The 25,556-nt window shown below is 40.6% G+C and overlaps 1 protein-coding gene across 1 annotated transcript in view; it reads left to right on the forward strand.

Annotated features, from left to right (window-relative positions):
• The window catches only part of ptprfa (protein tyrosine phosphatase receptor type Fa), a 396,384-nt gene that overhangs the window by 292,221 nt on the left and 78,607 nt on the right, over nt 1-25,556 (forward strand). The window contains exons 25-27 of the mRNA XM_080430969.1: nt 544-641; nt 20,267-20,390; nt 21,773-21,948. Of these exons, the coding sequence (XP_080287095.1) occupies nt 544-641; nt 20,267-20,390; nt 21,773-21,948 (398 nt within the window). The remainder of the gene's footprint in view (nt 1-543; nt 642-20,266; nt 20,391-21,772; nt 21,949-25,556) is intronic.

A 25,556-nucleotide genomic window follows, 5' to 3' on the forward strand; every position in this document is an offset into this window, starting at 1 on the left:
CACAGATGCGTTCCCGGTCTTAAAATATTTTCAAGAGCTTGTGACAAAATAGACATTGGATCCATTGGAACACAGGTTATTTTATTTTTCCATTTCCTGGAAAGTGACAGTTTTGTACATACAAGGTTTCCACCCGACAGCGAAGATGTTTTCCTTTGTATGTTTCTCGTCACTCACACACACACACACACACACACACACACACACACACACACACACACAGACATACGCTTGACGATGTCGGCGAGTGTAACATCAACAGTGACTTGGCGGCGTTGCTGAACACGCTTTTGGTCATTCTGTATCTTTTTGCACATTTGAATGCAGCTCAAGGCTTTATTCACTGTGATCAACCCTCCACTCACCACCACCACACCCCATTCCTCTGGCATTTTAATACTTTGTGTGTGTGTGTGTGTGTGTGTGTGTGTGTGTGTGTGTGTGTGTGTGTGTGTGTGTGTGTGTGTGTGTGTGTGTGTGTGTGTGTGTGTGTGTGTGTGTGTGTGTTCATGTGTACTGACCACAGTGTGTTTTTGTGTGCAGGTATGAGAGAGCATCCTCCCATCGCTACATGTGACCTGGCAGAGCACATGGACCGCCTCAAAGCCAACGACGGACTGGCCATCTCCCAGGAGTATGAGGTAATAAATACTTCATTCACTGATGCTCAGTAGTGGAAAGCAGTGGTGGAAAGTAACTAAGTACATTTACTCAAGTACTGTACTTAGGTACAATTTTGCGGTATCTTTACTCTACTGTAGTATTTCCAAATTTCTGAACTTTTACTTCTACTCCACTACATCTCAAAGACAAATATTGTACTTTTACTCCACTACAATTATTTGAAACCTTTAGCTACTAGTTACTTTGTAGATATAAATTATGATATTATAAAACATACATTAACCACTTCAGCCCTATTTTATACCTAGGCTATTTGAAAATAGCCGATCTACAAGCTCATAACGCGTCGCATCACGACACGTTGTGAGCTTGTAGATCTGCTATTTTCAAACATCTAAGTACTTTTACTTTTAGTACTTTAAGTATATTTTGATGCCAATACTTTTGTACTTTTACTCAAGTAACACTTTGAACACAGGCCTTTTACTTGTAACAGAGTATTCTTTACTTAAAGGGATATTTCACTTTCAAAAAAACTTTGGGTCATTTATCGTCTACTCAGGCTTTTGTCAGCCCCCCAGACCGTTTTTAAGTTGCTTGATTCAGTATTTAGATATTTGATATACATTTTATCAGACACGCCCCCTTCCTATACAAACCCATTATAACTTCAAACTCCATTTTTAACATGTTAAATTCATCAAAAACACCCGTCCTTGGTTCTGGTGACTCACCCTGCCCTCCTAATACGTGAGGGGGCCGTGTTCTTTCGATAACTTTTTTCATTTATTTAAAAAAAAAATTTGGAAAATGAAAAAAATAAAATACAATAAAAAGAAAGAAGAAAAAAATGAAAAAAGTAATCGAAAAAACACGGCCCCCTCGCATATTAGGAGGGCAGGGTGAGTCACCAGAACGAAGGATGGGTGTTTTTGATGAATCTAACATGTTAAAAATTTAGTTTGAAGTTATAATGGGTTTGTATAGGAAGGGGGCGTGTCTGATAAAATGTATATCAAATATCTAAATACTCTGATGATGACTCTGATGATAAAATGACCAAAAGTTTTTTTGAAAGTGAAATATCCCTTTAAGTAAAATATCTGAGTACTTCTTCCATCACATGGTGGAAAGTAACTAAGCACATTTAAACATGTTTGAACATGGTTTCCTGCGCAAGTACTGACATGTTTTACCCTTGAGCTAATAGAGCCCTGCTTGCTCAGGGGATAAATGTAATCTTGTCAGGTCGTGTCAGGTCCTGTGTTTAGGTAAGACATGACCTTTTGACACCTTTGACATCTAAATGCCTCAATAGGAGAGCAGGGAGACAAAATACAACCACCCTAATTATATACGTTATACTCTGCCATCGACACAATTACATTGTATTCATAAGAAGTTACATAGTGAGTCTTTAAAAAAATTACATTTTCGGTTCCACATATAAAAAAAAAAAATGGCGGACGCGGCTGGTGCTGCTCGAGGTGCTCCAAACAAACCTCGAATAAAACCAGAAATATACACAACGGTTGATGGCAAAACTATCGTGGAAGATGAACTCTTAAACTTCCTCGTTGTTAAAATGAAGACCGTCAATCAGGATGACATTGTTCTAATGGCGGTGAATCACTTTGGGTCAGAGTGGATTGAAGGCTCAAAGAAAGTTCTGTTTGATCTTTGCCCAGGTACACAGCGAAATGTGGCTCATAAAGGGGCACAAAAAGATGCAAATAACATCAAGAGTTGTCTGAAACTACTGAACGAGGCTGGTGAAAATGTTCCTCGCTTTGTGTCTCATCATTTAGATGAGTTACCACCGATGACTTTTAACAGCCTTGATGTCTCCTGTCTGGTTAGTAAAATCGAGCGCTTAAGCTATATATCCACCATGAAGCAGGCTGTGGGTGTGCAGTCTAATACCTGTGAGGATCTCCGTGTGATAACTGAGGATATAAATCAACGCTTTTGTGTGATTGAGCAACCAGATGCCAGCAAGGCGAGCGCGCCTGCTGCCAACGCCAGTGAGGTGGCCCTGCGCCACGGGGTGGAAACCACGGAGCCTACGCTTGGAGCCTCGGTCCTGTATACCGGCGTTGAGGAGGAGATAGCCTCGAACACCACAGGGAACACTGAAGTGGCGAAGTCACCCGCATGGAGCCGTGTAGTGAAGAATGGATACCGCAAACATGTCCCTGGAATGTCTACTGCACAGGCCAAGCCTCGTCTGACTCTTCCCAGAGAAAAGAAGACGTATGGCATTGTTTGAACCGGTGCTGTGGGGAACATACGAGCTGTAAAGACTAAGATGGTGAGTGTGTTCGCCACGAAATTCTCACCCGACTTGGACACAGAGACACTGGCTAGTTATCTGAAAGACAAACTGTCCAGAGACGTAACTTGTCTAAAGATAGACACTGACCAAACCCGGTACAGTTCATTTAAAATAACAGCTGAGTGCAAAGAGGTTGGCGAGATGTATGATCCTCAGCTTTGGCCAGAAGGAACGTATGTACGGCGGTTCTACGAGCCACGTAAACCCAGGGCTGCTGCTGCTGGGGCAGTTGTAAAGTTACTGCCTGTCATAAGGATGCATGAGCCCGAGGCTGGGGCTTCGAGTACATGATAGACTTGTTTATGAACTATGAGAGTTGTGTCTTATAACTCGCGTGGCCTGCGCCTCGGACAGGGCGCAGGGGAGAGAGCGCAACGCGTTGTTATTGACAAGCTCCTAGAGAATGCTGATATACTGTGTATACAGGAGACTTTTTTAGCAACACAAGATCTTGATAAACTTAACTCTGTCCATAACGATTTCCACGGGGCAGGGGAATCAACGACAGACTTAAGTACACGAATACTGCGTGGCAGGATCCCAGGGGGGGTGGCCATTCTATGGCGTAAGAAGCTCGACCCACTTGTCAGTGTGATTAGGCTGGAAGAGGACTGGTGCATAGGCATTAAAGTTGTGTATGAGAAGAACGTTGTTATCATTTTAAATGTTTACACTCCTTATGAATGTCACAAAAATGAGGATGAATACCTTAATAGGCTTGCTTTTATTAGTTCCTATATTAAAGAAAGTGTTTACACATGCATATATGTCCTGGGTGATTTGAATGCTGACATAGCAGATAGCAACTCAATGTTTGGTCAACATCTAACACAATTTTGTAAAGACAATAAGGTTATTCTGTCCAGCAAGGTGCTGTTGCCAGGCAGCTACACATATATCAGTGAAGCATGGCATACAACATCCTGGCTGGATCACTGTATAGCTACAGCCGATGCTCATGATAGTATAGAGAAGGTTGAGATCTTGTATGGTCTGGCCACAGCAGATCACATGCCTGTCTCTCTGACTATAAATGTTGAGGGTCTACCTGAGCTGGCCAGCCATGGTAGTCCAAAACAACCTGATAAATTGGACTGGGCAATCCTCACAGAAGATGACTTACTACATTACAAGTCACTGACTGATGTATACTTAAGTAATATTGATTTACCTGTTGAGGCTATTACATGTGGAAACATTAACTGTAAGAATGATAGACATTATAGTGACCTGTGTAAAATGTATGACATGATAGTACAATGTTTAGTTAATGGAAGCAAACCTTTTAAAAGAATAAGGAGTAAACAACATAATCTGAGACCTGGATGGAATGTGTATGTTCATGAGCTACATGTAGAGGCTAAAGAAGCCTTTAAATGTTGGGTTTTAGCAGGAAAACCTAGGCATGGCCCTGAGTGTGACCACAAGAAGCATGCAAATGCTAGGTTTAAATATGCTGTACGCTATATTAAAAGAAATGAGCAGGCCATGAGGGCAAACTCTATGGCCAAAAAGCTACAAAAGAATAATGTTTATGAATTTTGGAAGGAAGTGAAGGTGGTTAACAACAGTAAGATGCCAATACCCTCTAGTATAGATGGCATTACTGGGTCCGAAAATATTGCTGAGCTGTGGAGAAGACACTATGAAAACATTTTTAACTGCGTCAAGAGTGAGGTTTTTAATGTTGGTGAGGTTTCCCACAGTGATGGTGTGATTATCAGATCTGATGAGGTGAGCTATGCCATTGAGAAATTGGCTTTTAACAAAGCATGTGGTCATGATCAGATAACAGCAGAACATCTGAAGCATGCTAGCCATAGAGTTTCAGTGCTGCTTGCTATGTGTTTTTCAGGAATGTTGATGCATGGCATATTGCCTGAATCCATGTTATCTGTCCTGTTAGTGCCTGTTGTCAAAAACAAAACTGGTAAGCTAACTAGCATAGAAAATTATAGACCTATTGCACTGGCGAGCATCTTGTCCAAGGTACTAGAATGTATCCTTATAGAAAGGCTCAATGAATATATAGAAACAACTGACAATCAATTTGGTTTTAAGAAAAAACATGGCACTGATATATGTATTTATTCACTGAAGGAAATTGTGAGTCAGTACAGAAGGTCTAATAGTACCATATTTATGTGTTTCCTTGATGCCTCTCGGGCTTTTGATCGCATCAATCATGGTAAACTGTTTTTAAAGTTAAAAGAGCGAGGTGTCCCCTTGTATTTAATAAGGATCTTGCAGTTTTGGTACTCTCACCAAACCATGCAAGCTAGGTGGGGAATGAGTACGTCCACACCTTTTCTAGTGTCCAATGGAGGACACAGACGCTATGCTACAATCCTGCTTCTACCAGACTGACTGGGGGATGTTTAAGAACGCCGCTGGGAATAACATCAACGAACTCTCAGACTCAGTCACTGGCTTTATCAGTAAGTGCATAGTGGACATAGTCCCAAAAAAGACAGTTCGGATCTATCCCAATCAGAAACCATGGATGGACAGCGGAGTACGTGCACATCTGCATGAACGGGATGCTGGTTTCAAATCTGGTGACGTGGAAACGCGCAACACGACGCGCGCGGCCCTAAACAGCGCCATCAGGAAGGCGAAAAAGGCCTACACAAAAAAGATGCAAGACAAACTCAGCAATGGCGACATCAGGAGCACATGGCAGGCGGTACACACCTTGACAGACTGCAAAACAAGAACCAGAAGCGAGGTGAACCCGCCTGCCTCCCTCCCCAACAAACTGAACACTTTCTACGGCCGGTTTGAGATCAGCTCCAACCGCGGCAGCCAAGCGGGGCCATCAGCAGCACCAGCAGAGGAGAACCCTCTAACCATCTCGGAGAGAGAAGTGCGTACAGCCTTCACACGGGTCAACATCCACAAGGCAGCCGGACCTGATGGGATTCCAGGCCGGGTCCTTAAGACATGTGCAGACCAGCTGGCGGGTGTCTTCGCTGACATCTTTAACCTCTCCCTCTCCCTGGCTGTGGTCCCTGCAGGGTTCAAAATGTCAACCATTGTGCCCATTCCCAAAAAGGCCAAAGTGACATGCCTGAACGACTAGAGACCTGTTGCTCTCACCCCGATCGTCAGCAAGTGTTTCGAGAAACTGGTGAGGGAATACATCAGCTCCACGCTACCTGCCTCGCTGGATCCGTGGCAGTATGCATACCGCAAAAACAGATCCACTGACGACGCTATTGCCATGGCTCTCCACACCGTCCTCTCGCACATGGACAACAAGCTGCTGAAGGACAAATATGTACGTATGCTGTTCGTGGACTACAGCTCAGCATTCAACACCATTGTCCCAGCAATACTTGACAAAAAGCTCAGAGACCTAGGGCTACACCCAAGCATGTGCGACTGGATACAGGACTTCTTGTCCAACCGACATCAGGTGGTGAGAATGGGCAGCATCACATCCGACCCCCTGACCCTCAACACCGGAGCACCCCAGGGATGCGTGCTGAGCCCTCTCCTCTACTCCTTGTACACGTATGACTGCATAGCCACACATGTCTCCAACACCATCATAAAGTACGCGGACGACACGACAGTGATAGGCCGAATCGTCAACAACGACGAGTCTGACTACAGAGAGGAGACCAAATCACTGGCACGCTGGTGCCGGGAGAACAACCTCTCTCTTAACGTCGACAAGACCAAAGAACTGATCGTGGACTTCAGGAGGCCGCGGAGAGACCATGCGCCCATCCTCATCGACGGTGCTGCAGTGGAAAGGGTCAGCGAGTTCAAGTTCCTCGGAGTACACATCGAGGAGGACCTCAAATGGGAGACGCACTCCACACACGTGAGGAAAAAGGCTCAGCAGCGACTGTACTGGCTCCGCCGCCTGAAGAAGCTCGGAGTAGGACATCGCATCCTCAGGCTGTACTACAACAGTTCTGTTGAAGGCATCCTAACAGGCTGTGTCACGGCCTGGTACGGGAACTGCACTGCCCGAGAAAAGATCAGCCTACAACGAGTAGTGCGATCGGCAGAGCGGATAATGGGACTCGAGCTCCCAGCGCTCCAGGAACTGTACAAAAAGCGGTGCGTGGTCAAAGCCAAGCACATCATCAAGGACAAGCACCACCCAAGTCACAGACTGTTCAACCCCCTACAACGACCGCGACCGGGCAAGGGGCTCTACCGCAGTATCAAGAGTTCCACCACCAGGTTCTGGTGTAGTTTCAATCCGGCTGCTGTCAGAATGCTGAATGGGGCATAAGCCTGAATGAGGCATAGGCCTTGTTCAGCAGCCTGACAACATGCGGCGCAGACTTTTCTGGCTCTTCCTGAACACACCTGTGGATTATACCAGGGACAATGACTTGGACTTTAGCCCCCCCTCGGACACACCTGTGGACTACACCAGGTACAAATGACTTTTTGTTGCACTCCCTCATGGAGCTACCTGCGGATTATACTAGGGTCAGTCCACTCTAGGTGGACACGCACTGACCTTTTGCACCTTAATCCCTTGTATAACACTGACTTTTTTTATTGTGCTCCTTTTCCTCTAAGCACCTTAACGTCCATTGTCTATCATGCACAGTATAAGTATAACATGCACAGTATACAATACATTGCTGCTATGCTCAGGCACCTTAGTTTAGTTTTTTTTAGTTTTTTATTATCTCAGGTAATTTGTAAATATGTAGATAATTTGTCTGGCCTTCTGTTGCTCTCTTGTTTTGATCTCCTTCCCACTTGCCCCCCACCCTCTTCTTCTCCCCCCCCCCCCCTCTTCTTTCTATGGAAACTAACGTTGCGATGGGAACGATGTACAAAAAAGAATTTCACCCACTTTTTTACCTTGTAAACCTGTGATGTGACAATAAAACTGATTCTGATTCTGATTCTGTACGCCAGGGCGGAATTCTTTCGCCAGTACTCTTCAATTTATATATGAATGATTTATCGATACAGTTAAATGGGTGTAAAACTGGTTGCATGGTGGGGGATAACCTTATCAATCATATGATTTATGCTGATGATTTAGTTGTACTGTCTCCTTACAGTGCTGGCCTACAGCAGCTACTCAGTATATGCTCAGAATACGGAAAGTTGTTTGATATAAAGTTCAACTCTAAAAAGAGTGTGGTTATGATCTCTAGAACTAAGGACGATCAGAATTTCATGTTTAAATTTATGTGTAGACTTCTGGAGTCAAAGAATATATTAATCATGGCCTTAACAGGGATCACACAGAGTGATACAAGGTATTCCTCATGTTTCTGGAAACACTGGAGGCAATGCTTATATGTTTTTAATTAATGAAAACAGTCTGGTACTCAGGCTATTTATGTATTGCTGTTATCTGTTTTGTGTTTTTATATGGACCCATGGTGTCTGAAATAAAGTTTATACATTTAAGCGTGGCACTGCATAGTAAATGTTACTTTCCACCACTGCAAAGAGTGTCATTCTCTCTTACTTACTGTAAGAGGCAGTGAGGGATTGTGGAACGGTTGATGTCTTATACAAAGAGCGGGTCATTTACATTTAAAGTGCTGAATGCTGGAACAGATAGAGGAGGACAGATGGCCTGAACTGTTTACTCACAGCACTGTGTGTGTGTGTGTGTGTGTGTGTGTGTGTGTGTGTGTGTGTGTGTGTGTGTGTGTGTGTGTGTGTGTGTGTGTGTGTGTGTGTGTGTGTGTGTGTGTGTGTGTGTGTGTGTGTGTGTGTGTGTGCGCGTGCGTGCGTGCGTGCGTGCGTGCGTGCGTGTGCGCGCGTGCGTGAAACAGTAAGTGTATCAACCTCTCTTCCTTTGGCTATTTTTTTGGGGCCAACTAGCTCTTTGTAGCTTTTCGAACATTGTATTATTTATTATTACCCTTATTATTATTATTGTTATTATTATTAACTCTAAAGCTGTAATCAGTAAGATATATTTCCTACCTGGGAAGGCCAGCATTTTTATTGGTGACCTAAGACAGAATGCTCGCTTGGGGAGGGGAGATATTGCCCTTTGAGCTTCAGGCCATACCTCTTGGCAACCAGTAGGTGTCCTACCTGAACACCTGATCTAATATACTAATTAAATATAAATAATATATTTTAATAGTGAGAACATGGGGCCCTAAAGGGCATTGGCAGGCACGCTACAACAGTGTATGCATAGTGGCTCATAACTGTCTGACAGTATTCTACGGAATATACTGTGTATGCACTTTTAACACATTAAGACCAGGAACGCATCTGTGTAACCACTTTAACCATTATTTTATACTTTGGCTATTAAAAAGCTGCGCTATGAGCTTGTATATCTGCTATATCTGCTATTTTTAAAAAAAAATGAAAATGTGTGCAAATCTTTGAATATATATATGTTTTTTTTTAAAGCGAACATTTGTAACTCAAATCTTTGCTTCTGGGGGGTCCCTGGAACAAAATATTTTGAGATGGGGGTCCGCTGCCAAATACATATCATTTTGGGGGTCCTTGACATGGAAAAAGATATAGCAACAATAGCTTTTCAAAAGAAATTAGACATTTGTTGAGACATTTGACAGTTACAAATAAAATGTTTTTTTTTTTTAATAGCAGATCTACAAGCTCATAGCACGGCACTCGGTGCTGCGCTATGAGCTTGTATATCTGCTATTTTTGAATAGCCAAAGTATAAAATAATGGTTAAAGTGGTTACACAGATGCGTTCCCGGTTTTAATGGGTTAATAGGATCAAAAGAACTCACACACTAAAAAAGAGCTTTTGAAGGCAGGTGACGCAGGCCCCCCAAACCAACTGAGATCAAAGGAGGCCTACAGCACACCGTCGCTGTCGTTAACTAACTTTATATAGAGGAGTCAAACAGACTGTGACGTTTCCAGCTACTAGTGATGGAAGAAGTACTCAATGTATTTTTACTTAAGTATCAATACCCTATTGTAGAAATAGTCTGTTACAAGTACAAGTCCAAGTTCTCAAAATGTACTTGAGTAAAAGTATAAAAGTATTACCATCAAAATATACTTAAAGTAAAAGTAAAAGCACTCATTATGCAGACGGTCCCATTTCACAAGTTTTCAAAATATTTTTAAAAATCCTTTGAAAATAGCTGATCTACAAGCTCAGAACGCGTCACAAAGCGACGCGTTGTGAGCTTGTCGATCTGCTATTTTCAAATTGCCAAAGTATCTATATAGGTCTGAAGTGGTTTTGTAATAATAAACAAAATCTATAAAGTAACTAGTAACTAGGGTTTAACATTTTCCGGGAAATAGCTAATTTTAATTCCCGGGAATTTTCAGACCTTTTCCCGGGCTTCCCGGGAATTCCCGTTAAAGGGTAAAAAAAAAAAAAAGTAAAACTAAAATGCATTTATATGTAGATACTTAAATAGCCAATTTTATATTGAGGTGCCCAAATGTCCCTATTGTGTCCACCTATGAACTTGCACTAATAATGACTTAAGTAGATTTTTTAAATCATATAAATATAATATATAAATATAATATAGTGCCCTGGCGGAGATCTTCTGACAATTAACTTAAACGAGGAGCTGCGCTGTGCACACAACACGCACTCAAACAATGTCAAACTCTAGCTGCTGAAATAAACGTTCCATTTGTATTCATTATTGACAAGAGAATTTGCAAAAGGATTATTTATTTATTGTCCATCAGAGCGCCGGTGAGGTCACAGCTTCTCTACTTTTGTAGGATATTGATTTATTTGATAGCCTAAACTTGTAATTTGTTTGCAGTTATTAATTTATATTAGGCTACTTGCTGGATATTAAGACTCCATTTTGGGATGTTGGCTGTATGTTGTCAAATGTATTAATCTATATTTTGTTGTTGATCAAATGTCGGGTTTTGTAGTGTGATTTTGATGTGCACATGCATGCGCTGCCACTGACAATCAATGAGACAGACAGCTGTTGTGCAGTTCACTTGTTCTACTGGGTAGTTCTAGTAAAATGGTAGTTTGAACGTTCTAAAATGCAAGTGTAGGTAGGGTAGGCTACATTAATGATGATAAAAAAATCGGACCACCGACCACATCGGTCTAATTCTCTCCCTCTCTCTCTCTCTCTCTCTCTCTCTCTCTCTCTCTCTCTCTCGCACGCGCTCTCTCTTGCTCTCTCTCTCTCTCTCTCCAGTCTCTCCTCTCTCTCTATCAAAAGCATTGCTTGGCTTGCGCGCATTTTAAGCTGGAATATAGGCTCGAAATCAAACCTACCCACTGTTTATGCAGCGTTTCACTTGATGTTGAATCTCAACTAGTCAACTGGTGTCTACCGTTTGACAGCAGAGGAAACGGTGAAATCAGCGTGTGCAGGGCAGGCAGGGGGCATCACGGCCACTTGTGTTTTATTTTGTTCATTACTGTTACATTCAGTGCGTCCCATATTGGTTCTCACAACGGGACGATGGGACCCTGCCTTGGTCGGCAACGCGGCAAGTAACTTGGCTAATTATAATAGTAATTCCTCCGCGCTGTAGATAGGCCTTTCTACTAATTAGTATTCATTTCTAACAAGAAAAAAAAAAAACGGGATCCCGGGAACCCAAGTCAGTTCCCGGGACGGTAAATAACCTGGGGATTCCCGGGATTCCCGCATCCCGGGATTCCCGGTGTTAAACCCTACTAGTAACTAAACTTTTCAAATAATTGTAGTGGAGTAAAAGTACAATATTTCCCTTTGTGTAGTGACGGCGCTAATCAACACACGTTGAACGGCTAGGATAAAGATACCAAGGATTCGACAGTGATGTCATTAAGATGCAACCCGGAAGTAGTACGGATGTACGCCATTATGTTCGAATGTTCGAATGTTCAACTCTAAAAAGAGTGTGGTTATGATCTCTAGAACTAAGGACGATCAGAATTTCATGTTTAAATTTATGTGTAGACTTCTGGAGTCAAAGAATATATTAATCATGGCCTTAACAGGGATCACACAGAGTGATACAAGGTATTCCTCATGTTTCTGGAAACACTGGAGGCAATGCTTATATGTTTTTAATTAATGAAAACAGTCTGGTACTCAGGCTATTTATGTATTGCTGTTATCTGTTTTGTGTTTTTATATGGACCCATGGTGTCTGAAATAAAGTTTATACATTTAAGCGTGGCACTGCATAGTAAATGTTACTTTCCACCACTGCAAAGAGTGTCATTCTCTCTTACTTACTGTAAGAGGCAGTGAGGGATTGTGGAACGGTTGATGTCTTATACAAAGAGCGGGTCATTTACATTTAAAGTGCTGAATGCTGGAACAGATAGAGGAGGACAGATGGCCTGAACTGTTTACTCACAGCACTGTGTGTGTGTGTGTGTGTGTGTGTGTGTGTGTGTGTGTGTGTGTGTGTGTGTGTGTGTGTGTGTGTGTGTGTGTGTGTGTGTGTGTGTGTGTGTGTGTGCGCGCGCGTGCGTGCGTGCGTGCGTGCGTGTGCGCGCGTGCGTGAAACAGTAAGTGTATCAACCTCTCTTCCTTTGGCTATTTTTTTGGGGCCAACTAGCTCTTTGTAGCTTTTCGAACATTGTATTATTTATTATTACCCTTATTATTATTATTGTTATTATTATTAACTCTAAAGCTGTAATCAGTAAGATATATTTCCTACCTGGGAAGGCCAGCATTTTTATTGGTGACCTAAGACAGAATGCTCGCTTGGGGAGGGGAGATATTGCCCTTTGAGCTTCAGGCCATACCTCTTGGCAACCAGTAGGTGTCCTACCTGAACACCTGATCTAATATACTAATTAAATATAAATAATATATTTTAATAGTGAGAACATGGGGCCCTAAAGGGCATTGGCAGGCACGCTACAACAGTGTATGCATAGTGGCTCATAACTGTCTGACAGTATTCTACGGAATATACTGTGTATGCACTTTTAACACATTAAGACCAGGAACGCATCTGTGTAACCACTTTAACCATTATTTTATACTTTGGCTATTAAAAAGCTGCGCTATGAGCTTGTATATCTGCTATATCTGCTATTTTTTTTAAAAAATGAAAATGTGTGCAAATCTTTGAATATATATATGTTTTTTTTTAAAGCGAACATTTGTAACTCAAATCTTTGCTTCTGGGGGGTCCCTGGAACAAAATATTTTGAGATGGGGGTCCGCTGCCAAATACATATCATTTTGGGGGTCCTTGACATGGAAAAAGATATAGCAACAATAGCTTTTCAAAAGAAATTAGACATTTGTTGAGACATTTGACAGTTACAAATAAAATGTTTTTTTTTTTTAATAGCAGATCTACAAGCTCATAGCACGGCACTCGGTGCTGCGCTATGAGCTTGTATATCTGCTATTTTTGAATAGCCAAAGTATAAAATAATGGTTAAAGTGGTTACACAGATGCGTTCCCGGTTTTAATGGGTTAATAGGATCAAAAGAACTCACACACTAAAAAAGAGCTTTTGAAGGCAGGTGACGCAGGCCCCCCAAACCAACTGAGATCAAAGGAGGCCTACAGCACACCGTCGCTGTCGTTAACTAACTTTATATAGAGGAGTCAAACAGACTGTGACGTTTCCAGCTACTAGTGATGGAAGAAGTACTCAATGTATTTTTACTTAAGTATCAATACCCTATTGTAGAAATAGTCTGTTACAAGTACAAGTCCAAGTTCTCAAAATGTACTTGAGTAAAAGTATAAAAGTATTACCATCAAAATATACTTAAAGTAAAAGTAAAAGCACTCATTATGCAGACGGTCCCATTTCACAAGTTTTCAAAATATTTTTAAAAATCCTTTGAAAATAGCTGATCTACAAGCTCAGAACGCGTCACAAAGCGACGCGTTGTGAGCTTGTCGATCTGCTATTTTCAAATTGCCAAAGTATCTATATAGGTCTGAAGTGGTTTTGTAATAATAAACAAAATCTATAAAGTAACTAGTAACTAGGGTTTAACATTTTCCGGGAAATAGCTAATTTTAATTCCCGGGAATTTTCAGACCTTTTCCCGGGCTTCCCGGGAATTCCCGTTAAAGGGTAAAAAAAAAAAAAAGTAAAACTAAAATGCATTTATATGTAGATACTTAAATAGCCAATTTTATATTGAGGTGCCCAAATGTCCCTATTGTGTCCACCTATGAACTTGCACTAATAATGACTTAAGTAGATTTTTTAAATCATATAAATATAATATATAAATATAATATAGTGCCCTGGCGGAGATCTTCTGACAATTAACTTAAACGAGGAGCTGCGCTGTGCACACAACACGCACTCAAACAATGTCAAACTCTAGCTGCTGAAATAAACGTTCCATTTGTATTCATTATTGACAAGAGAATTTGCAAAAGGATTATTTATTTATTGTCCATCAGAGCGCCGGTGAGGTCACAGCTTCTCTACTTTTGTAGGATATTGATTTATTTGATAGCCTAAACTTGTAATTTGTTTGCAGTTATTAATTTATATTAGGCTACTTGCTGGATATTAAGACTCCATTTTGGGATGTTGGCTGTATGTTGTCAAATGTATTAATCTATATTTTGTTGTTGATCAAATGTCGGGTTTTGTAGTGTGATTTTGATGTGCACATGCATGCGCTGCCACTGACAATCAATGAGACAGACAGCTGTTGTGCAGTTCACTTGTTCTACTGGGTAGTTCTAGTAAAATGGTAGTTTGAACGTTCTAAAATGCAAGTGTAGGTAGGGTAGGCTACATTAATGATGATAAAAAAATCGGACCACCGACCACATCGGTCTAATTCTCTCCCTCTCTCTCTCTCTCTCTCTCTCTCTCTCTCTCTCTCTCTCTCGCACGCGCTCTCTCTTGCTCTCTCTCTCTCTCTCTCCAGTCTCTCCTCTCTCTCTATCAAAAGCATTGCTTGGCTTGCGCGCATTTTAAGCTGGAATATAGGCTCGAAATCAAACCTACCCACTGTTTATGCAGCGTTTCACTTGATGTTGAATCTCAACTAGTCAACTGGTGTCTACCGTTTGACAGCAGAGGAAACGGTGAAATCAGCGTGTGCAGGGCAGGCAGGGGGCATCACGGCCACTTGTGTTTTATTTTGTTCATTACTGTTACATTCAGTGCGTCCCATATTGGTTCTCACAACGGGACGATGGGACCCTGCCTTGGTCGGCAACGCGGCAAGTAACTTGGCTAATTATAATAGTAATTCCTCCGCGCTGTAGATAGGCCTTTCTACTAATTAGTATTCATTTCTAACAAGAAAAAAAAAAAACGGGATCCCGGGAACCCAAGTCAGTTCCCGGGACGGTAAATAACCTGGGGATTCCCGGGATTCCCGCATCCCGGGATTCCCGGTGTTAAACCCTACTAGTAACTAAACTTTTCAAATAATTGTAGTGGAGTAAAAGTACAATATTTCCCTTTGTGTAGTGACGGCGCTAATCAACACACGTTGAACGGCTAGGATAAAGATACCAAGGATTCGACAGTGATGTCATTAAGATGCAACCCGGAAGTAGTACGGATGTACGCCATTATGTTCGAAGCTGGTTATAAAGATGATGTCACTGACATTTGAAAAGACATGCGCAAAAGAAAATACAGGATCTTTGTAAGAGAATTGATAGAGTTTTCAGTCATTTGGTAGAATTGCTACTTTATGGAAAAGAGGATAAGAGAAAACATAGTATTGTTAAAAAAAAAGAGAGGAAAATACTGTATTTGTGGAAGAGAAATAATTAGATTTTTTTTTTTTCATTCATTTATGTGTTTAAAAAAGAATACCGTGATTCGAATCGTATCGTGAGTTGAGTGAATCGTTACATGCCTATTATAGTACTATTTGAGAGTGAGAATAATTGTGTTGGCTGCGAACATATAGTATCGTAGCTGTCCTAAACCGTTACTTTTCAGGATATGGGAAAAAATTACCTGTGGATCCAATGTAGTCATTCTTTAGCCATGCACTCTTGTTAATACTTTTCCAATAGTAAACAACTCATTGCGATTGCGCGTTGTGAGCTTGTACGTAGATCTGCAATTATGTTGCTACTTTTGCGCGTCACTCTTAGTCTAGTGCAACAAAGTATGGACACTAAATAACTAAAAACAACAACAAAAGAAACATAAAACGTTGACAAAATGGATCTACGAGAAACTCCCATCCTGGTTGTGCGTTGCTTTGTGTTGATGGAGGATCATGTGTGGATTTTGGATGGTGTTGTTGTGTCGCTCTGTCAGGATATTATGGCCTGTTTGCCATTCCTGTGGCGCTGTGCCGCACCTCTCTCCTCATTTCACCTCCAGACAGGAGCCATAAATAACAGCAGAGCCTGGGCATAACCCATTCAGTCCGGGAACGCATCTGTGTCATTTTAGATTTCTTTGGGCTGATCAAAAAATAGCAGATCTACAAGCCCATAGCGCAGCACAGAGTGCTTGTAGATCTGCTTCTTTTTTTTTTACCGTGAAAATGTGTGCACATCTTTGAATATATATATATTTTCAAAGTGATTTTTTTATACTAAAATCTTTAGTAAACATCACATTTATAATACTTTGTCTAAAAGGTCCGTCCAAAAAAGTCCTTGCGGTCTTGTTTCCATTGGGGTCTTGGTATTCAATTCATAGACATATAACCAAACAGTTCAAATATCAACACAAAAATACAGAGAAACTAACACTATATGTACAAACAAAACAACATTCTGGGGATTCTACAAATCTTCTAAATCCTGAAAAAAAATATGTTTGAAAAAACTTATGTTGCTTTAATATCGGTGGTTCTCAAACTTTTTCATGTCAAGGACCCCCAAAATGATATGTATTTGGCCGCGGACCCCCATCCAAAATATGTTGTTCCAGAGACCCCCACTTGTCCAGAAGCAAAGATTTGAGTTACAAATGTTCGCTTTAAAAATATCTACATATGCAAAGATTTGCACACATTTTCAGAAATAGCAGATCTACAAGCTCATAGCGCGGCACCAAGTGCCGCCACGCTATGAGCTTGTAGATCTGGAATTTTTTAATAGCCAAAGTATAAGACAGATGCTTTCCCGGTCTTAATGGGTTAACAGAAAGGCAGCGGGCTCTGAAACCCAGAGAACACACACGCACACACACACACACACACACACACACACACACACACACAGAGACAGACACAGACACACAGACAGACACAGACACAGACACACACACACACACACACACACACACACACACACACACACACACACACACACACACACACACACACACACACACACACACACACACACACAGACGTTAGATTTACTATAGGCCTGCTTGTGAGGACCTAAACCTTTTCGGATGGCATTGAAAGTTGTCGACGCTTCACAGGTCAACGAGAGATGTGAGCTTGTAGAGCTGCTATTTTTCGGTGTGTGACACAGTAATTCTTTACCATGAAAAAACTAACATTTCTCTCGTGAGGAGCAGAATTGTCCTGACAAAATCTATTTCTTAAATTGTCCTAGTTGTGGGGATATTTGGCCCTCATAAGTATAGTAATGCAAATATGCACGCACGCACACGCACACACACACACACACACACACACACACACACACACACACACACACACACACACACACACACACACATGCACACACACACCTTTGATGTACAATTTACATATCCAGCAGATGGGCGAACACGCCTGACTAATGCACGATTTATAGTACATCCACAAAGCTTGAAAGTCGGCTGTGAGTGTGTGTGTGTGTGTGTGTGTGTGTGTGTGTGTGTGTGTGTGTGTGTGTGTGTGTGTGTGTGTGTGTGTGTGTGTGTGTGTGTGTGTGTTCATGTGTGCCTGCGCGTGTGTGTGTGTGTGTGCGTGCGTGCGTGCGTGAGTGTGGATTTTTGTATAATCCTAATTATGATAACTTCATTTTCCATAACAATGTCACAAAGTGCTTCTACGATGGCAAACAATGACACAGAGTAAAGATTATAAATACAATTAAAACTTACATTTGAATCAGAAATGACTGCCAGGTTTCTGTCAGAGGACTTGATATTAGTGGCCAAATTGGCCAGATTGTCATGAATCCACAGTATCAGATTTGGGGGCTAAATAAAATAACCTCAGTGTAACATTTGTGAAATCCAGGACTTAAAGGGATAGTTCACCCCCAAAATGACCTTTTTCCTATCGATTAGTCACCCCTTGGAGACTTGAATTCTTTTTTGTTTTTGTCGGATTCCTAAGCCAATAATTTCATGACCGGGAGCGGTTCCGGTAGGAGACACAAATAGTCTCCTTTTTGTCTCCTACCGGAACCGCTGCCTACCGGTCCTCTGGTCATCAAATTATTGGCTTAGGAATGTGACAAAAACTAAAAAAATATCCATGAATCCAAGTCTAAATGGGGTGACTAATTGATAGAAAAAAAGTAATTATTTGGGTGAACTATCCCTTTAAAATGCACTAATGCTCATTATATCATGGTGCCATTTCTGTCTACTCACTCTGTCTCAGAGGAGGTCTGTGGACAGTTCAGAAACCTGCATACCAGAGACATCATTGTAAGTACTTAAACGTACTTAGTTACTTTCCACTACAACACCATTATAGCAGGTATAATAAGATGTGCACTCAACCCAGCTCTCCATTGTCATTATGATCACACAGACGCACAAGCACCAGTGGTGGAAAAAGTAGTCACATTTTGTACTTGAGTAAAAGTATCAATACTGCAATGTAGAAATACTTTGTTACAAGTAAAAGTCCGTAATTCTTTACTTGAGTAAAAGTACAAAAGTATTGGTATCAAAACTTTCTACTTTTGGTTCTTTAAGTAAAGAACCAAAAGTAGAAAGTACTCATCATGCAGAACGTATAAAATGTATACAAAATGTATACACATCTTTTGAAAAAAGCAGATCTGTAGATCGGCTATTTTCAAATGGCCAAAATATATATCGGACTGGTGTGGTTAGTATAGATTTTGTAATAATAATCAAAATATTCAATGTAACTAGTAACTAAAGTTTTTAAATAATTGTAGTGGAGTAAAAGTATAATATTTGCCTCTGAGATGAAGTGGAGTAGAAGTAAAAGTACTGAAAATTTGAAATACTCCTCTAAAGTAAAAAATACCTCAAAATTGTACTTAAAGGAAGGCTAAGTGATTTTCTTTGGTTAAAATAAGTGTTAAATAGCTCTATATTCTGATAGTACTCATTGCTATAGAGTGTTTGTTTAGTAACAGGAGTCTCCATGTCTCTCCAGCTCTTTATTAAACAGAAAATGCCTTTTCAGTTCAGTTCCAGTTTCATTTCCAATTGTATCTAATCAGGATAGAGAACTCAGTCAGGATATAGATTAAACAAGTGAAATTGGAAGTGATGACACCAAGAAATGAGCAGACAAAATTGGAACTGGAACACTATACAAATGAAGCTGATAAATGGGTACTTTCACCTAATTGTCTGAGATTTTGTCACCTACCTGAAAATGTATTTTCTGTTTATTAAAGAGCTGGAGAAACATGGAGACTCCTGTTACTGAACAAACACTATAGCAATGATTACTATCACAATATAGTGCTTTAACCTTTTAACAAAAAACTTTTTTTTCTAACCAAAAAATATCACTTACCCTACCTTAAGTGCAGAACTTGAGTAAATGTACTCAGTTACTTTACACCACTGACAAGCACGCACGCACGCAGCCGCCCAGCCAGTCCAGAGGAAAACCAGCAGGATATTGCAGCCTTAGCATTTGTAGCTTATCGTGTGTGTGTGTGTGTGTGTGTGTGTGTGTGTGTGTGTGTGTGTGTGTGTGTGTGTGTGTGTGTGTGTGTGTGTGTGTGTGTGTGTGTGTGTGTGTGTGTGTGTGGGTGTGTACTTGTATTACTGTACTGCCGAAGGTCCCTAGAAGTATAGTAGAATTTACAAAATAGATATTGTGAGGACCATTGGATGTTTTGCCATTTTTTGTGACAGGTTTTGTTTATGCATGGTGACAGTATTAGTTTAGCTCAGATCTACATTAGATTTTTAAATGTATTCATGAAATGCGGAATAATGTTGGAATTGTTTTTGTGACTTATTTTGTTATTTATTTATTTTTATCTTTTGAAAGATGGGTCACGACCCACTGTTTGGGAAATAGTGTCCTAGAACATCTAGGGGTGCAGGAGAGTCAGAACAATGTTCTGAGACCACCCATACGAAGTTCTGATTGACATCATTTTGGGAGCTATAGGATTTTTAAGAGTTTTGTTATTTTACACTGCATTCTCACAGCATATTTTTTTTACACAACGAGAGAGAGAGTCAGAGAAAGAGAGGGGTGCTCTTTCTCTGACTCTCTCTCTCTCCCTCTATCTCTCTCTCTCGGCCAGTCCATAGATCCGGGTCAGCAGTTCACGTGGGAACAGTCCAACATGGAGGTGAACAAGCCAAAGAACCGTTATGCAAACGTCATCGCCTACGATCACTCCAGAGTCATCCTGACTGCACTGGACGGTGAGGCACACTCATACTCATCAAGCTGATATACAAGGCTGCAGTGTTGGGCAGTAGTAACCAGTGTTGCCAGGTTTTTGGAGAGAAATAAGCAACCAGGTCTATAAAAATGAGCCCGAAAGAAGCAACTAGGCCACATGAGCACTGTAAACCTGTGTATATGCATCGGCTATTTTATATAACAAATCTTGGGGGAAAAAAAATATAATTGAAATATTTTTAAAACATTTGAACTCTTTCACCGTCAAGGACGACTTTTACGACTTTTTTTCCAAAGGCTCATACTGCCAAAGACGACTTTTACGTTTTCAGTGGTTTTCCACCAGATGCCGTTGTTCTCTAACACACAAGTGACCATTTTCGTCCTCATCCTGCTTAGCGTAAGTGGGGAAATGTCTGTATCTTTTTTTCTTCTTTTCTCCCTGCATTTTTGACGAGACGAGCTATAGTCACCGGCCTGTAACAAGCGACCGGGGGGTCGTGATGACTTTCTCGCGGAAGCACAGTGAAACCCTCTGTGTTTAACAACCATCAGGGGATAGATCATACTGGATATAAATATTCTGTGACCAGTTGAAAAGGTAAGGAAAACCAAAAATCGCTGGCAGTGGGTTATTCATTTATGTATTTAATCTGGCAGTGAACGAGTTAACAAACAAATCTGGTACGGGGGTCGCTGGCACAAAAAAAAAAAATCAGATGGGGGTGCATGGACAAATACATATTCACTTGGGGATCCTTGACATGAACATATTTGAGAACCAAGTGGAGATGTTTTAATAACCTTAGGAAGGAATCCCAAACAAGTAACTACACTTTAAGCCTGCGTTTCGAGACAGGTTTCGAGCTTGTGGATCCGCTACTTTTGATGCTTTTGTGTGATGCTGTAGTATGATCAAGTAAGGCGTTAATTTACAGGAAAAAAATACACAAAAAGGTAATATCGAGATAAGAGGTTTCTGCCCGACAGCAACGATATGTGTGTATATCTTGATTTGTAAGTTCTCTTTGACAATTAACCCATTAAAATCCGGGAAAGCATCTGTGTCAATTTAGCTTTTAGTTAGGCCTATAGGCTATATAGCAACACAAGTTTCTGAGAGAACTCTCAGGATTTAGAACACTGGTCTATAACAGTGGTTCTCAAAAATAGAAGATATACAAGCTCACAGCGTGTCACTTTGTGAAAACCTTTGAATACATATTTTTTAAAGCGAACATTTGTAACTCAAATATTTGCTTCTGGGGGTCCCTGGAACAAAATATTTTGAGATGGGGGTCCGCGGTCAAATACATATCATTTTGGGGGTCCTTGGCACAAAATGGCTTGAGAGCTAACTGATTTGGGTGAATGTTTTTCGTTCCCCTTTGTTTCCTTGCAGGGGTACCAGGCAGTGACTACATCAATGCCAACTACATAGACGGCTACAGGAAGCAGAATGCCTACATTGCCACCCAGGGTCCTCTGCCCGAGACCCTCAGTGACTTCTGGAGGATGGTGTGGGAACAGAGGACCTGCACCGTCGTCATGATGACACGCCTGGAGGAGAAGCTACGGGTAACAATCGATTGATTGGTTGATTGATTGATTGATTGATTGATTGATTGATGTTGATTGCAGTGGTGCAAAGTCACAACGTACATTTACTTAAAGGAGGAGTTCACCCAAAAAATGACTTATTTTCTATCAATTGCACACCCCATGAAGCCTTGAATTCATGGATTTATTTTAGTTTTTGTCGCATTCCTAAGCCAATTATTTGATGACCGGGTGTGTATCCGGTAGGAGACACAAATAATCTACTTTGTGTCTCCTACCGGATACATTAGCCGGTAGGAGACGGGAATCAAATTATTGCTTTAGGAATGCCACAAAAACTGAAATAAATCCATGGATTCAAGGCTTCATGGGGTGTGCAATTGATAGAAAATAAGTCATTTTTTGGGTGAACTACTCCTTTAAATGGTAAAATGGTAAATGGTGCATTTATATTGATTGATTGTTTATTTATTTCGAACACTGTTAAAAGACAAAAGAAATACATAAAATAAACATAATACACTTAAAAATAAGAAATACAAAAATAGGAAAACAAATACAACTCTGGGGTGTTCGAAAAGGGCATAGGAAGAAGTTGAAAACGTATCTAGTCCTATCCCTTATTACTTTTCCAAATAATATTTAGAAATACAATTTCTAAAATCTATGTAAAATACTATGAAAACAGAAAAACAGAAACAAAAACAGAACAAACAACAACAAAAAAACAGCTTCTGGTGTTCATCTTCAGAGCTTACTACAATATCCTTTCAATATGTTGCATTTATACATTTTTTTAAACTTGAGTATTGTACTGCAATTTTTCAGATCTTCACCACTGGTGTTCCATAATTCAACCCCTCTAACTGTAATACAGTGAAGTTTTGAATTTGTTCTAACCTTTTTCCTTTTAAATATTCTAGAGTCTCGGGGGGCTACGCCCCCCTCGACACCAGCCGCGCACGGGGCTTTGCGTTTGTTGGTCCCTCCGTGTCCCTGTCTCTGTGTCCGTGTCGTTGCAGCACAGAGTGGGCAGTAGAGATGCGAATTATGGCTCTTTTAAGGGAGGCGGATCGTGGGGTTGCGTTCCTTGCAAAGAGGCATTGTGAATACTGCCTCATTTATGGCTCAGGTATTATAGATACGGAAAAATATATGTAAATATGTATGTATTGATATGTCATAATAGTATGTATATTTGTATTGTAGGTATCATTTATATGTGACTGTAAGTATGTGTTATTGTGTACTATAATACAGCATATGACATGATATAATAATATATTATTATATGTAATAATATATAATAATATAATATATAACAGCATTAATACAATATTTATTATAGTATAACATATACTATACTTAATAATACATATTATGGTAATGTGTAATATTATGATATGGAACAGTTTAGTGCAATAATAATTGTAGTGTGTAATTTATTTATATATAATAACATATATGGAATATATATAAATAGCCATATAATATTCATATTCATATGCTTGTTTCTCGCACACAATCTGGCAACACTGAATGTGCGCGCGCGCGCGCACTCTCTCACACACACACACACACACACACACACACACACACACACACACACACACACAGTGTGTGTTCCAGGCTGTTGGTTGGCTATTAGTAGTCACGTGACAACAACACACACACACACACACACACACACACACACACACACACACATGTCGCACAGACGCACACACATTAAAAGCCTCAACTTTTTCTTCACGGCGCTCGTGAATCAAAATGAGGTGTTTTTGTTTGTGTGTTACGCACTGGATTGGAACTATTTTTGCAATGTTATTCTTCACAGTTGACCTCAAAGAAAGGTAGGCCATAATATTGTTTTGTTGTTGTTGCTGGCTGGGTGAAGATCATAGTGTGTGTGTGGAGATGTAACCTAAGGTGCTTGGTTGTATAATTTATCCAACATGACAGCCATGTAAACAAACAACCAATGTCATTTACAACTAAACGTTGCGCTCAAGAATGTTTTTGAAAACATTTGAAGTGAGAAATAGACGATGCAATAACCGAAAAGTGATTGTATTTGATCCACTACAGTCGTTGTTTAGCGTGGGTGAACAACGGGGGAAATAGCAAAACGCTCGCCCCAAAACACAGTCGCCCCGGGGCAAATCCGGCGGTATTAGAGGCAAATCGGCAGTATATAGAATGGGGGGCGAGTGTGTTTTGGGGCGAGTTTTTTTTTATTTGGTCATTTGTTTTCCGAGGCAACAACGGGGGAAATAGCAAAACGCTCGCCCCAAAACACAGTCGCCCCGGGGCAAATCCGGCGGTATTACTGGCAGATCGGCAGTATGTAGAATGGGGGGCGACTGTGTTTTGGGGCGATTATTATTATTATTTTTGTATTTGTTTTCCGAGGCGTACTTGTCCGCCCAGTCCAATACTTACATTGCCGTAAGCAAGGAAATACTTTGTTTTGTTGTTACTTTTGGGTAAATTTATTTATGTATTTATTAAGTAGCCGTGTAATAAGCGGGATAATGGTGGTTAATCGCCCTGAAGGGCTTTAAATGTCAATAATGAGGCCCATGCATTATCCCTTGCAAACTGTTGCGAGTGAAGACCGCTGATTTCAATGGCCGCCGCTTCGTGTTGTGTCGGCTGTGGCCGTCGGCGTTCGGTTGCGCTGACGGTAAACGGTGCGAAAGTGTTTCCCCGTCCGGTGTGGTCGTAATGTGGTGAGTAGAATTAATTATGTTGCGAGGTGGAAAATGTGTAGTGAGCAATGAGAAGTACCCTACGCCACCCGTAAATTCAATTGTGGCTGGTGTTGTGGTGAGATGTCAGATGTAGTTGTTGTGTTTAGTCGAAATCAATGCTGTGGGTATGGCGTCAGCAGGCGAGAGGTCCAAATGAATGGAATGGCTGTGGGCGTCAGTGGCGGAAGTAGCAATTCGCCCTTTATATAAGTAGATACTTTCCTCTTAATTCATATTTACTATCCCTCCATTCAAACAATTTCTGGATACTGTTTTGCAATTGACTATTTTTTATTTTGTACATGAGTTGGATGGTTTTGAAATCAACCAAGTCCTTAAATTTCAGTGTGTTTAGTTTGATAAAGAGTGGGCTTGATGGTTCTCTGTAATCAGCTTTGTTTACTATCCTTATTGCTTTTTTTTTTAGAATGAAAATTGGATCTGTGTTTGTTTTGTACGTATTGCCCCACACTTCCACACAGTAAGTAATGTATGGGAGTATGAAGGAACAGTACAAGGTATATAATGATGACTGATTTATAATATCTTTTACTTTATATAATACTGATAATGACTTTGATATTTTTGATTTAATATACTTTATATGTGGCTTCCAACTTAATGTATTATCTATAATCACTCCAAGAAATTTTATTTCATTTACTCTTTCTATTTCTATATTATTTATCATAAGTGTTTTGTCTGAATTAATAGGTCGGTTTCCAAATATAATATGTTTTGTTTTGCTTAAATTTAGTGTACGTTTATTTGAGTCAAACCAACTCTGTAACTTCTTCATTTCATGACCTACAGTATCCAGGAGTTGTTCCAGGTTATCCCCACAGCAGAGCAAGTTTGTGTCATCTGCGAACA

This window comes from Gymnoscopelus braueri (genome assembly GCF_963280865.1).
Source record: "Gymnoscopelus braueri genome assembly, chromosome: 6".
Taxonomy (NCBI): domain Eukaryota; kingdom Metazoa; phylum Chordata; class Actinopteri; order Myctophiformes; family Myctophidae; genus Gymnoscopelus; species Gymnoscopelus braueri.